The sequence below is a fragment of the Scleropages formosus genome, chromosome 3 (genome assembly GCF_900964775.1).
Source record: "Scleropages formosus chromosome 3, fSclFor1.1, whole genome shotgun sequence".
Classification (NCBI taxonomy): Eukaryota; Metazoa; Chordata; class Actinopteri; order Osteoglossiformes; family Osteoglossidae; genus Scleropages; species Scleropages formosus.
Genome location: NC_041808.1, coordinates 24,488,873 through 24,504,580, shown reverse-complemented (window position 1 = coordinate 24,504,580; position 15,708 = coordinate 24,488,873). Strand labels below are relative to the sequence as shown.

General features: G+C 42.6%; 1 protein-coding gene across 1 annotated transcript in view; it reads right to left on the bottom strand.

Annotated features, from left to right (window-relative positions):
- LOC108936648 (type II inositol 3,4-bisphosphate 4-phosphatase-like) overlaps nucleotides 1-15,708 on the bottom strand; it is a 97,495-nt gene that overhangs the window by 1,044 nt on the left and 80,743 nt on the right. Inside the window, exons 14-21 of the mRNA XM_029249992.1 lie at nucleotides 15,311-15,449; nucleotides 12,815-12,993; nucleotides 11,951-12,074; nucleotides 11,082-11,208; nucleotides 9,713-9,850; nucleotides 4,048-4,145; nucleotides 3,320-3,432; nucleotides 1,624-1,778 (exon numbers count right to left, since the gene is read on the bottom strand). Of these exons, the coding sequence (XP_029105825.1) occupies nucleotides 1,624-1,778; nucleotides 3,320-3,432; nucleotides 4,048-4,145; nucleotides 9,713-9,850; nucleotides 11,082-11,208; nucleotides 11,951-12,074; nucleotides 12,815-12,993; nucleotides 15,311-15,449 (1,073 nt within the window). The remainder of the gene's footprint in view (nucleotides 1-1,623; nucleotides 1,779-3,319; nucleotides 3,433-4,047; nucleotides 4,146-9,712; nucleotides 9,851-11,081; nucleotides 11,209-11,950; nucleotides 12,075-12,814; nucleotides 12,994-15,310; nucleotides 15,450-15,708) is intronic.

Genomic DNA, 15,708 nt, shown 5'->3' with positions numbered 1-15,708 from the left:
ATCTTTCACCGGATTTTGAGCAGTCTGACGTTTTACTGGATGTTTTAGTCGGAGGAGCAGCACTTGTCCAGAAGTGCCCCACATGGCGCACTGGTGAAGCTCCGACGGCGTGGCTTCGGAACCCCACACCAAGCATTCACCAGGCAAACCTCCACTCCCTAGCCAACAAAAGGGACGAACTACTGCTCCTCGCCCGAACAAACAAGGACTTCTCCAACTCTGCTGCTCTGTGCTACACGGAAACCTGGCTAAGTGCAACCATCCCGGTTTTACAGTGTGCTACATCAGCCAGGCTTCCAGCTATTCAGAGTGGACCGCATCGCAGAGTCAACGGGCAAAAAGAGAGGCGGCAGATTATGTTTTTACATCAACAATGGCTGTTCTATAATTATACTATGTAAATATGTTATCTATTTATTCTGTAACTCTGCATCTTTTGTTCGTCTGTAAATACTGGAGGCACCTAAAACCACAGCAAATTCCTTGTATAATCAGCACACTGGCCAAAAAAACTAATTTTCATTCTGATATTCTGTGAGAGAAGGGGGCGCAGTGGCGCAGTGGGTTGGACCTGGTCCTCCTCTCTGGTGGGTCTGGGGTTTGAGTCCCGCTTGGGGTGCCTTGCAGCGGACTGACGTCCCGTCCTGGGTGTGTCCCCTCCCCCTCCGGCCTTACGCCCTGAGTTGCCGAGTAGGCTCTGGTTCCCCGCGACCCCGTATAGGACAAGCGGTTCAGAAAATGTGTGTGTATGTGTGTATTCTGTGGGACAAAACATAATTAAATACACGTGAAATAAGATTTTCTGAAGTGAAAGATTAACCCGCTTCTCTTACATAATGGCTAAGCTGCCAAAACACATGAAATAAACAAGCTATGGATGTCTGTGAATTTCTAAAGGACACTCAGATAAAACCCAGCTTTAAACTAATTATGTCGAATTATGTGCAGAACTACACCCAAGTAGGTATAAGTGACAACAAACATATTGTTCAGCTCCGAGGATTGTATCTGAAATGATGGCATGTCCCGCCCTGGGTGTGTCCCCTCCCCCTCCAGCTTTACGCCCTGTGTTGCAGGATTAGGCTCCAGCTCGCCGCAACCCCGCTTGGGACAAGCAGCTTCAGCGTGTGTGTGTGTGTGTGTGTGTGTGTGTGTGTGTGTGTGTGTGTGTGTGTGTGTGTGTGTGTGTGTGTGTGTGTGTGTGTGTGTGTGTGTGTGTGTGTGTGTGTGTGTGTGTGTGTGTGTGTGTGTGTGTGATAATAACATGTCAGACACAAAGTCATTCATGGAAACCAGTCTATCCAGTACTGAACAGGTCAGTTCTAATCTTTTCACTAACAGAAAATGGATATTATTATTAAATGGCGTATCTAAAATGACTGTTACCCAACATGACCGACACTTTAATAATCTACAAAACTGGATATACTGCCAGATCAGGCTGAGCTTAAACAAAACGGTCTCTGTTAGGACTTGGAACACACAACGTTCAGCCTACCATGTTACAGTAACTGTGGAATCATTACAGCGTGTGCTTGCAGTGAGGGATGGAGGGGAAAGATGTGGGGTTGAAGCAGGATGCCAGGATCTATTGGTTACATGCCCTGTAGACAGAGGGCCTACCTGCGCATGCAGTCTAGCGCCCTCACGAAGTGCTCCTTCTTCAGTTCATGCTCATCCCTCAGCAGAGAGCACTGCTCCAGCGTCACAGACATGGATGTCCTGTCTTTGGCACTTTTACAGCTTGTAAACCTGATACCGTTCAGCCGTCTGCATATCTGGGTTTGAAAGATCAGAGCAAGTTTTACAAGATGGAAATAAAATGACAGTAATTACATACTCCCATCTTATCACTGCAAAATGCATTGTTTGACAGTTTACAAATGATCCAACTCACTTCAACTGGAATAAAGTTGCTTCAAATCAATGCACTATATTTTCTTGCTAACTACACACACACACACACACACACACACACACACACACACACTGGCTAAAGCCGCTTGCCCCAAGCGGGGTTGCGGCGAACTGGAGCCTAGCCTGGCAGCACAGGGTGCAAGGCTAGAGAGGGAGGGGACACACCCAGGATGGGATGCCAGCCTGTCGCAAGGGGCCTCGAGCAGGACTCGAACCCCAGACCCACCAGAGAGCAGGGCCCGGCCAAACCCACCGCCCACCTTGCCTCCTCTCTTTGCTAATTACATGTGATGTAAAATCACCAAGAGTCACTTAGGTAGTTTATTAGATAATAAAACATACATAAGTTAAAAGCACATGAACATATAACACTACTGCTGTAAAAAGTGGACTGCATTATTGTAACATTCATTCATTCATTCATTCAACATTAACAATGGGCATGCAGTCACAGACAGAATTACTTTAATACGGCTTATCTAATCTTATCATAAATGTTTGGCTCTATATTTAAGTTTTGGGCTCCACCTAAGCAATTAAACAAGATTACACCAGTTTCTCCTCAATTTATCAAGCCTGTCCTTCTCTACAGCTTCACTCAGCTTGCTAGCGGTTTAGAAAGAGCTGCAATTTATGCGTAACACTGATTACTGTAACCCCATGGACCTTGTGGCCCTGAAATTTCCTAATTCTTACACTCATAGCATCTTCCTTCCCAACAAATAAATTCACAATTTACAAATCAGTTTTTGGCTCTTGACTGTTGAAGCTGTACATATTTACACTAATTAGTCAGCCGAACAACTCAGGACCTGATGTGAGAAAATCAAATATTAGCTCCACAGAAAACTACAAAACAGATTAATAGATAATTAGCAAACATTTCATTTTTTTTCTTCTATCTTTGATTGTTGACATAAAAAAGACATGCTACTCAGTTTCTCCTTCAACAGCTGATATTGGATATTCTTCTGTTTGTTATAAATTAGTTTATTGAATAAGAGTATGTGCATATGGATAGGTTCAGGTGTTCAGGTGTTTGCTGAGCTTGGTATTCGGACTGCAAAAGCTTCATCGCCAGTCGAGGTGACATCACGCATTAAGCATGTTGTCACCTTGACATGTAATGAGAAGTCTGCAGTCTGAATGCCAAGCTCGGCGAACACCTGAACGTCTGAATGAACAACCCAAGCTACAAACAAATATGGAAGGGTTTTGAAGCAAACCTGCATAATGACATTCCTGCCTTTTATGAGATATGCAGGTCCAGTTGAACTGAAACTTCTGCTGGAGATGTCAAACCAAACAATATGTTTTGGGACTGTCATTCAGGTGGGCGTGTGACACATGGACATGTCCTTGAAGAGCCCCATGAGACCAGTGATTACTGGCTTTGCCTTACCGTGCCAGCCAGCCACAGAATCTCCACGTTCTTCCTCTTCTTTGTCACCACATGCTGTGCAAGAGTTTCAAGTAGTTCCTTCAAGTTGGTTTGTGTCTGGAATGAAGGCAAGCCTGCAATAGAGACAACATGTCCGTATATTTAACTTTTCAACTGAAGCTGTTTTCACTTTATTACATTAAAATGACCAAATTAAAAGAAACTGAAATTGTAAAAACCGATGTAAACATGGGGCTAAGCATATAAGGAATATATCTTAATGCAGGTTGTGATATTTCAGAAAGATAACAATCCTAATAAGCACAGGCCACCTGGTATCCACCAGTAACCTATGTATCCAGCACAGTAGCACAGTGGGTGGCACAGTGGCACAGTGAGCAGCGCTGCTGTCTCATAGTGCCTGGGTAGTGCGAGAGGATGTGGGTTTGATCTCTGTTCAGTTTGTGTGGAGTTTGCATCTTCTCTGCATGGGTTTCCTCCCACAGTCCAAAAACATGCTGTTCAGGTTCCCCCATAGTGTGTGAGTGACAGAGAGAGTGTGCTCCACTGATGTATGGATGGGTGAGCCAGTGCAAGTAGTGTATCTAGCAGTGTAAGTTACCTTGGCAAATAAGGTGTGTGGGCTCATAACACTACATAGAGTTCATTGGAAGTTGCTTTGGAGAAAAGTGTCTGCTAAATAAATAAATGAAATGTATCCTGGTAGAGGCAGAGCATCATAGACTCACATTCTAGTGGCATTTTGTCACTTAGCAACTTGTAGTAGTTGTCCAAAATCTCAAAGTTTTTCTGGTTTATCCTCTCCTGTAAGGAAATGTCACCAAACCTGTAAGACAAAGATTTCTGGTATAATTGTACATTCTGCTGCACCTGTTGCATTTGTACACACACACACCGCCTGAAACCATTTGTCCTGAGAGGGGTCACGGTGAACCGGAGCCTAATCCGGCAACACACCGAGGACGGGATGCCAGTCCATCACAAGGCACCCCAAGCAGGACTTGAGCCCCAGACCTGCCACACAGCGGGACCCAGCCAAGCCCACTGCACCGCTATGTTGGATTTGTAATTGCATTCAAAATATTTTTGTAAGAAAACATATTTGCTGCACCGGTGCAATATGAGTTACGGGGAAAATGTGCAGGGCTCTTAAATAGGTGTGTGTAATAGTGCCAGTGATAGGGTAGCTGCCTAAGCCACACCCTGTCGCTGATGAAGGGCCGCACCTGTGGGACCTTTAGGATCTCACATTCGGTACTGTTTTGTTACACAATCAGGATTTCCTGTTTTTGTAAAGTCAGCAGACTTTTCCATTTAGTCACTTGATGTGTTCAGAGAAATCATGCCATCAAAGCTTGTAAGTCCACCCATTGTTATTTTATGACTGGTATCTCTTTTAACTAGACATGCCCTGATGCGTCACAATCTTATCTATCATCAGGTAACAATGCGGAGTGACAGTGATGCTTTACATTGTACTCTCGATATTTATTTATTTCATTATTACCTTAAACAGAGGTCAATAATAATTCAGCATCTGAGTCTGAGAGTGTCAGCAGAGATGGGGAGAAAACATGACACCTGCACATTGAACAAACTCCTGAAGAAAGTAGGTTCTGTTATGTCTCTCACCCACCCCCTCATCCCCCAACTCAGTGCAGGCAGTAGGATGAGGAGACTGAGAACTTTGAGTCTTTGCACTGGTTTAAACTGAGTTATTGCCTTACTATTTGTTATTTCTTATTTATTATGTTGTCATGTATACGTGTGCGCTCAGCTATGTGCTGTGTTGAGCTGCTATGCGTGGAATTCCCTGCATGGACAGATAAAATCCCATCCCATCCTATCCTATATGGAAGAAGGTTTTGTGTTATTCTTACTTACAGCAAGATAACATGTTTACCATGTTGTCAATACACATTTTTACATTGCACAATGCTTTTCGCACTTTTTGTTACAATGACAGTTTTGTATTGTGCACAATCACCTTTTTATTATACAATTTTCATAAATAACAGGAGTGAAAATGGTTCATCTCAGGCACGTAGCTACATGCTCAGCTGAATGAAGCACTGAAAGTTGACAGTTCCAATTAATAAAAACTTAAAAATGTAACAGAAAAAAATGACATCTGCATCCTTAAATTTTAATTGCTCTCAAAACACGCGAAATATTAAACACACTCGGACGCACCTCAGCGGTTTCACCTTCCCAGCATGTCATTAGCAAGCAAATTAAAAGTTTTCATTAATGTAAAGTGAAACAACTGGGGAATACCTTAATTATTGAAATCCATGCACTTTCTAACTACAGCATAGTAATCTGAGGGCCACCAGCGAAGTGAAGGTGAACCAATGTGATGTGAAACACCACGGTTATAATATTTGCTACACCTTGCTTCCTGCGCAATGTAATGGTCCACGACTGTGCAACTGTGGTTTCAGCTGAAATGGCCTACATATACCGTGTTTTTACCAAACATATCACAGCATAAATACAGAAGAGCAATAAACTGGAATATGATAGACAATTAAGAAAATGAGCATTTTCCGATCTAGCGCTAATTTCTATAAAGATTAAGGACTGTGACATTTTGTTGCATCCCTAGAAAAAGGGAACAGACTGTGAACATTTGGCTAAAGTGGAAAAACAACTCGTCTGGCCAAACAGTTCCTGAACAATAACCTTGTTGCATTGTTTACTGTTTTAAGAATCGTTGGATATCTTCTCTTAGTACTCAAGAACAAAGGTTCGAGCTCATTCACAAAATATGCTTTGCTCCAGTGCGTCTTTGTAAGATATTTCCAGGAACACACACACACACACACACACACACACACACACAAAGTCCACAACTGCTTGTCCTGAGGCAAACCAGAGCCTAACCCAGCAACACAGGGTGCAAGGCTGAGGGAGGAGGGAACACACTCCGGATGGGACACCAGTCTGCTGCAAGGCACCCCAAGCAGGACTTAAACCCTAGAGCCACCACATAGCGGGCCCCGGCCAAACCCGCTGTATTTCACCCTCCCCCATTCCAGGAACATTTGTGGTTTAAATGTAAAGCGCCAGGCCACTCTTAGCATTTCAAAGGCTTATTCTGGAAATTTTGCAGGATACATTCTGATGGGAAATGATGTTCGATAAAATATATGGCAAAGTTTCATCTGTATTCCGGATAAACTACAAGTCTTCAAATTCTTTTTTTTTTTTTCCTTTTTCACAAAGTTTCAAAATGTATGTTAAAGAAATGTATTTTATTGCCATGGCCTGCACCAAAAGTTCCCTCTCTGAGTATGCATGCAGTTGACGCAAATTTTCGTTTCCAAGAAAAGTCAACATTTGACCTACACGATAACCCAGAAAAGGTCTGGAACATTTGGAATCCCTTCTGGAACTTCTCAGGCAGTGCTCCATGACAAGTCCTGTGAAAAATCATCTTCTCTCCTTGCAATGTATAACTCACCTGCATGTTTTTGCATTGTCTCAAAGCACCATTTCAGGTGCTGGGACCCAATTCTGTTCTGATGTTAATTAAAAAAGTATCTGACAGCTTTGATTATCCAAAAAATTACCGTGGACTTTTGCACCTTTTACACATTCCCTCCATCACCAGGGAAGCCCTGCTGAGACGCCTTCTTCATACGCCAGCTCAAGATGCTGAATATCTCACAACGTATCCTGATGAAGGTTTACAGAACTATCATTGAGAGTGTTTTGACCACCTTCATCACTGTCTGGTTGCCTTTGCCTCAACCCTCTCCAAGACCAGACTACAGCGAGTGGCCCACACAGCTGAGAAGACCATTGACTGTCAGCTGCCATCGATAAAAGACCTGTTCACTGCCAAGGTGAAGAGGAGAACTGGCAAGATTGCTGAGGGTGCCACCCATCCCAACAGTCACCTCATCATTAAACTGCCATCTTAGAGGTGGTACAAGTCCATCACCATTCGGTCTTCATGTCATCTCCGCAGCTTCTCTCCTAAAGCCACCTGTTTCCTCAATAAAATCAACCAGATGCACCCTCCAACCACTCCTGGTCATGTCCTAAATCTTGTATATCCTTGCCCTACATCTTTTAATTGTGCTCCTCTTTGCACACTGCCACCATCTCCACCATGCTGACAGCTACACTATGGTAAATATTTGCACCATTGCTCATGTCTGCAATCCTGTTTTTGTTTATTAGTGCATGGTATCTGTGTTGTTATTATTGTCTTCTCCTTTACTGTCTTGTATACTGTTATTTTGTGTTTCATGTTTAGCACGAAACCAGAACTAATTACAATGTGCTATAAACTGACAATAAAGAGTTCTGAGTTTATGAAAACCAGATTTTGATACTAAACAACATGACAGCAATTTATTCTTGAATAATGTGCATTTGCATTTTACATTTATTTATTTAGCAGACGCTTTTCTCCAAAGCGACTTCCCACACACCTTATTCACCAAGGTGACTTACACTGCTAGATACACTACTTACACTGGGTCACTCATCCATCCATCCACCAGTGGAACACACTCTCTGTCACTCACACATTATGGGGAACCTGAACAGCATCTCTTTGGACTGAATGCTGTATTGCGAAATATTTCCATACAAAGGAAGACACTGTTTACATGTCTTTACAGGTCAGGAATCTCCTGCTGTGAGTCAAAACAAGAGTTCAAAGGGGGGATGCTGTCATTATGAGCTGAGGTTTGCAAACCATTTATGTTCCATCTGCCATAAATATTTTTCCACTTTTCCACTTTTCAAATTTGAACTGTTACATCACCTGCCATCTAAAGCTTTAAGATATTCACTTTTTTTAGTTCTAGAAGACAAGAGACAAGATTTTACTGCAGACGTACTGAGATGAGAGCAGACATGAGTGCCATCCCTTACAGTGACTTTTGGTGCACCGGGAATGTGTGGCGTGTGGATGCAGGATTGGGTGAACCATGATCCTAATCTGTGGTTACAGAAAGAGAAGCAGTATGGAGGCAACATGCTGCAAAAACTGGCCTCGAGAAGACCTCCACAAAGTCCAGTTGTATCCCCACCTGCAGCGCTCAAGATTTCTGCCGACATTTGCAGCTAAAAATAGCCTCATTATACATCAACATACATGCTTTCTAAACACTTGTGACTTACTAGTTTGCGTACACACAAAACCATCATCCCATATCAACAAAGGGATCCTTTGGTCCCAAATATGGGCTGTTGTGGCATTATTTACCCTATAAATCATTGAAATATTAACATGCTTCCTTACAGGAAAGGTCACTAGAGTGTTAATGGTCAATATTACCATGGTGACAAATTCAGGGGCTACCAAAGTGGACAGGGGATAACTGATGTCTTATCGTTCCAAGATTTGATGTCTTTTATATTACTGATAGATTGAAGCCAGTAAAGCTCACGGGAAACCAATGTACAGATTTTACCAGGACTGCACTGTGAATCAGTGTCACATGGAAGAAAAAAAATAATGCAAACACTTGAGGGGGGGTGCGGTCTGCTCTCCGGTGGGTCTGGGGTTCAACTCCCGCTTGGGGTGCCTTGCGATGGACTGGCATCCCATCCTGGGTGTGTCCCCTCCCCCTCCAGCCTTGTGTTCTATGCTGCCGGGTTAGGCTCCGGTTCGCCGCGACCCCATTTGGGACAAGCGGTTTCAGACAGTGTGTGTATTTGTGTGTGTGTGTGTGTGTGTGTGTGTGTGTGTGTGAGATCAAACACTTGACGCAAAAAAACTCAGAGACCTCTGTTTGGGTTGACAAATTATCCTGCACCAGCCAGCCAGCGGGAGCCTGTCGGTACAATGTCAGTTCACAGTGACTCCCCGAAGGGTGCGAAACAGCAGCCTTTTAAGTTTTATTCAGCTTTTTTACAGCCACAGTCAGGTAATGAAAACAGTTCTTTGTTCTTCCATCGTGTGATTCATTAATTCCTGGGACCTTGGCTGGTACCTTGCTTATTTTATTAACCCACAGCTGGTTTTCTCTCTTTTTTTTTCTTGTTTTATACCTCATGTCTGAATTATGGTATACAGATTACTGCAAGCACTCAGACAGCTCTGCCCTTTGCTCTACATAATATGCCAAGATACATTTTATTGCATGCATAGTAAATTCAAGGAAAGTTTAAAAGGTAATGTTATTTTTAGCCAGTCCTGGGTGTGTCCCCTCCCCCTCCGGCCTTACGCCCTGTGTTGCCGGGTAGGCTCCGGTTCCCCGCAACCCCGTATGGGACAAGCGGTTCAGAAAATGTGTGTGTGTGTGTGTGTTATCTTTAGAAATTCTCCTCTCACACTCCCAAATTCTCCTTTCATACATGCTAATGACACTAATCGATCACAGTTCAGGGTGAAAACTTAGTCAGTGACATGAGGAAGTTGAAGCATACCTCTCGGCCAAAGTCTGCTGTTGGTTGATTCCCACATTGAACAAGACTGGGTAGATGTGCAGCGGCTTGTCCTTGATTTCTTTGGGTAATGTCTCGAACAACCCGCAAGGTAGCGGTACTTCTACTGTGTAATAATCCCTGAAAAAAGGAAGTGCACTCAATGAACTGAAATCAGGAATAAAGCCAAACCTTGCCTTAATTGCTTCCTTTTGGCCCAGGGAGTCCGTCCATCCGTAGATGCGTCTGAATGGCAGAGTGATGCAGCTGATGTAGCGTAGAGAGTCCACTCACACATACACACTCACACTGGCTAAGAGTAGAACACAGGTACACCCCTTCCTCAGTGACAGATCTAACGCTGGGATAAAGTATAAGACACTGTAGAATGATGCACATATTTGTAGGGACTTTTAAAAAATTCTTCTGTCATCAGAAATTGCATTATTTCTTGAATTAATACTCAAGACTTTCGGAGGTCAGCTACCTATTACATGCACACACTACAGCGACAGGTGGTGAATCTGGGTTCAGATATAAAGCATTTCAAAATAATTTACATGGTTACAGGGACTTTTTGCTATTGTTCTGTTGCTGAACATTTTAATATTTATTTAATTACATTTATATTTATTCATTTAGCAGACACTTTTGTCCAAAGTGACGTACATCTCAGCAAAAAAAGTACAATTTAATTAATATTCATCAGTTACAGTTGTGCCGCCTATGACATAAACAATAAAAACAGATACCGAGACAAAAAGAAATCATATAAAATATGCAGACAGTGTCTCCTGCTGGCATTTTGGCAAAACTGCATCTCAGTGTTGAATAATGATCGAAAACATTAAATTTGACATTTACATTAACATTTTCAGCACTGTACATTTACAGAACATTAACATTTGACTACTTTGTAACAGTAAATAAAGTTGTCCTTGAAATAATTGTAATGATTATGTAAGGTGTTTGATTCGATTTCAGTGGCTACTAAGTTCAGTTATGTCTAATGCATAATGTATGAGTACATAAATGATCATTTTCCATGGAAATGCCCAGGGTATTTTATACATATATATATATATATATATATATATATATATATATATATATATATTAGGAATATGGCGCCTAATATAACTTAACAAAATGTTACACAAATTTTAGTCAGCGTGATCCCATAATACGGCTTCTCTGATATAACACTTTCAGCTCTTTGATATGCGGCACATTTCTGACATGTCAAAGGAGCATAGTTCTTTTTTGGGAAACAGATGTCGGAAGAGATTGTGAAAATCTCACGAGACCTCCTCCGTTACGGCACTCTCAGACCCCACATGGTTTTTGCTGACAGGCAGGCAGGTGGCCTCACCTCCAGCCGCTGACAGCGGGCTGCAGGTCCCCCGGCTCGCCTGACTTGGCCTCCGTGATTTTAAATGTCACCCGGCGCAAATCCGCAATGCCCACCTCCATGTCCTCCAGCATACCAATCTCCTCACCTAGACACCAATGGTAGGTAAAAAAATGTGTGTCAGTTGTTATTATTAACTAACCCTAACCTGAACTCACAAGGTTGTGCAATAATAATTAGATACCAATCCACCGTGAAATATTGTGTTGTAGCCAAAACAAGACCAAACCAGAACCAGAACGGAAACGACTGTGCGGATTAAACCCAACTATTTTGAAAGGAGATTTTCAAACATAGATTTTTCAGTTTATTTGTTCATTTTCAATTGCATTTTCATATCCATTTGAGAAAAAAAAAAAAAGGTAAAATTTCCATATCTAGCCATTAGTTCGCAGTAAAGAGCACCCAAGCAGAGTAGGACTGTGTGACAGGATTGTCCTTGAGATAGCAAGGTGACAAATGTTGTGCATTTTGCTGGGATAAATCAAACAACATGTGGTACTCAGTATGAGTTTGCAGAGAGAAAATTTTTATTTTCAGTCACTTCAGTTAGTTTTAATGCAGCTCAAAATGACTGAAAATGTTTGTTCTAGCTATATCCCAGACTTTTACAGAACCTATCAAGCTATGTGTGCAGTATACAGTAAGTGAGATACTATAAATCATATCGTTGAATAACACAGATGACAAGAGGCTGGACAATTCTAAGGCACGGAGTGGGCAGCAGCAGATGGGGTGAAGGCTGGATTTTTGATCAGCAACCTTCTCAGGAAAGTGAGATGTATGAAGAACTAATAATGCCATTAAATCTCGATTTCTGCAGTACTCACTGTAGGTGCTGAGCAGGCTCTCAAACTGTGCTACCACTCCCACTTGCTGGAGCTGCTGCAGAAAGCCCTTGTCCTCAATGGCCGTGTAGAGCCTCATGACGAAGCCACAGGCTAGAGCCGCAAGCTGCGGGTGCAAATATCCCAACACAGGAACATCATCAGCACTATCATACAAGGTTCAAAGATCGCACGGCTACTAGAAAGCTCTACCAACAGTGCAAAACCAGTACAGTTCAGTCATGTACAACACCTTGGACACTGGAATGATCGGACAGTCCAATGCATCACAGTATTATTTTTAAAAATGTTTTAAACTATTTAAAAAATAATATGAAAGTGGCTGGTTAATCGGAGAAATGATACCCAATTTGTTTTATAAATTGCTTTATACAATATTTGAATAAATTTTGAAAATTAATGTAGGAAATTTTGAAAATTTAAAACTGGAAAGAATTGTTTTTCTTTCCAGCAGCCTCCTCCTTCTCATTAAGAATTTAGGTAATTTTTCTCCCTTGTGGTAGAATACTGGGTGAAATGAAACACAGTTTGATTTCAAAAAATAGGTTCCTGTCAACATTTCAAGCGATTTACAAGCATACAACTCCACATACAAAAATATTTTATTAAAATTTGTACAAATAAAGCATTTTATTTAGGTAAATAGTGTCAAAATGGTTTTACAGATTGTGATACATTGGAATGAGCAGTCACTTGCATGACCACACTGTCCCACATGCTGCAATCTTGCATTGAATGGTTAAACAACCATTGATTCGCATGGCTTTAGTTTTCTAAAATAAAAGATATAGACTGCTTATACAGTAAGGGGGAGGGACTAGGTGGGTCTTGGTGTAGAGTCCTTACCGCCTGGCTGAAGATGACATCCCTCCTCTGTCTGAGCGCCAGGCCCTGAGGGATGCTGCACGCTACCTCCTGCAGGAGCACGAAGGCCATGGCTTTCTTGGCGCGCTCCACGACTTCCATCACGCAGTCCTTCAGAGTGACCACCAGGGGGTAAATCTTCTCCTGCCAGTCACCAGCATCTATGGAAAGAGGAAGGATGGAGGAAAAACATTTCTGACTTTAGAATTTAAAAATACTTGTTGCTTTCTTAATGAATATACGCAAAAATGTGCAGGGGATAGCAGGTGACATAGTGGTGAGGGCTGCTGTCTTATACTCATAGGTTCAAATCCCAGCTCCTGCTGTAATACCCTTGACTAAGTTACTTACGGAACTGAAACACATATACACACACACACACACACACACACACACACACACACATACATTTTCTGAACCACTTGTCCCATACGGGGTCACGGGGAACCGGAACCTAACCCAGCAACTCAGGGCGTAACATTGGGGGGGGTTGGACACACCCAGGACGGGATGCCAGTCTGTCGCAAGGCACCCCAAGTGGGACTCGAATCCCAGACCCACGGGAGAGCAGGACCCAGTCCAACCCACTGCGCCACTGCACGCCCCTTGGAACTGAAACAGCAAACATTATATCCAGCAACAGAAATAGGGTAACTCAGTATAAGAAGCTTAACACTGTAAGATGCTTCGAAGAAAATGTGAGCCAAATAAATAAATAAATACTTTCTTAAATTTTCCCCTTGGAACATCTGAAGCGGCTATATTCTAATTATTTGCCACCTAATAGGCTGCTTAATTTGCAAAATAATAATTTAATAAATGGGAAACGCTTGTACAGAGGAGGCGTAGTGGCATCGTGGCGTGGTGGGTTCAGCTGGTGCCCACTGTGTGGTGGGTCTGGGGTTTGAACCCTGCTTGGGGTGCCTTGCGATAGACTGGTGTCCTCCTCTGGTTGTGTTCCCCCATCGGCCCTGCGTTGCTGGGTTAGGCTCCAGCTCGCTGCCATCCCAGCTGGAACAAGTGGTTGTTGATATTGGTTGGAAACATTTGTAAGCCACTTTGAAGAAAAGTGTCAGCTAAATTAATAAACAAACATATACACAGGATCTATTCAGATAAGCTATACATAACTTTCCTTTTGTGAATGTTTGGTGCCTCATCATCCGTCTCAGTAGTTTAGAACAGATCAGAGTAGTTTAAATAATCATGGAATTTTCCATAATTTAAAAAATTGAAAAGAAAAGTAATTCTCACATAGCATTAGGAGATGTGGCCAAACCAGTGGTTAGTCTCATTGCACATCCTCCTGAATAATATCAAGTATGACACGTGAAGATGATATTTTATTAAAGAGAGTCCATTAGGTAAAAAATATGTACTCTTTCACCCTTCTTTGCCAGAAAAACAAAAGACATAAAGCTTTGGCACTTAAGAGTGAAACTACTGCTACTGAAACTATTTTTGTAACCGTCAACAACACGGAAACAGCCTATTTCAGCCTAATGACTTGTGTACGTCAGTTGCCATAAAAATCCATTCCTCCGATCTAATTGGTCAAATTACAAGCTAGTACACATTAGCAACTGCTTTTGATCCTCATTTTAAAACACTCTTAATGGATCTTTTATTTGCGCAGCCAACAAATACACTGTACAGCTCTTTTCAGCAGTAATACAGACAGAAAAGCAAAATGATTAAGTAAACACGGATACTTCCAGCCCAACACACATCTGCTGGGTAAACTGCAAAAGGTCTCTGAGACATTTTTTTAGCCCTTTAGATCTTTGTGGCCAAACCCATCATTATTCACACACAATAATGTTTTCAGAAAATAGAAATGACTGCCTTTCTCTACTCTTCATAATGGAAAAGCCAGACCTGAGGGACGGAAGGTCTCTCTGTGTCTGGATGTTAGTGCCCTTACCCTCACGCACACAGGTGCATATGCACACACACACACACACACACACACACAGACAGACAGGCGCACTCAAATACACATACACACACATGCTTGGATACAAATACTCACCTGCGGAAGGGGGATGCTCTTATACGCAGCATTCATAAGCTGTCCATTGTCCAAGGTGCCTTTTACCAGCCTCTCATAGTGAGGACATTCATAACAGATGACTACAAGAGTTTGATCATCACTTACTTCACAGCCATGTCCCTGATGGACTGCCATTCTGTATCTGACTTTTGCACAATGATCAGGAACAGCTTTGTACTGTAGTGCATTTTGTAGATTCATAATAATAGTGGTGAACAGTCGCCCTCTAAGTACAGCATGACATTGTGGGATATGTTAACAGCAAGAGCTGTTACAGCTGAACACTCAGTTACCCACGATGCACAGCGCATCTCCTCACCTGATCCCCCATGACTTGCAGCCACATTTACAACAGCTCGTCGGCGTTCTACTGAACGTAGCGACTGACCTCGGATCGGCTTCGGTGCTCGACGCTAGGTGCGTACCGGGCGTGTGCGACGTGATAACATCTGCCAGAGCAGGCTCCGCAGGAGGCTCCTCGTTATTGTTGTCATGCTCTTGCAGCCGATCTACCATGGCGATGATGCAGTTCAGGCTTTTAGCCACGTTGGCCCACACCCTGTCCTGGAACATCCCGACAAAAACATGTCAAACAGTACGTACGTTTATCTGACACTTTTCTCCAAGGTGATTCACAGTGTTAACTACTTACACTTATTTATCCATTAATACAGCTGGGTAATTTTACAGTATCAGTTCAATGCAAGTGCCATGGTCAAGGGTGCTACAGCCAGAGGTAGGATTGGAACCTGGGTCTTCGGGAGTGGAAGATACTGGTTGTAACCACAGCACCAACTGCTGCCTCTTTTTAAAAGATGTGCTA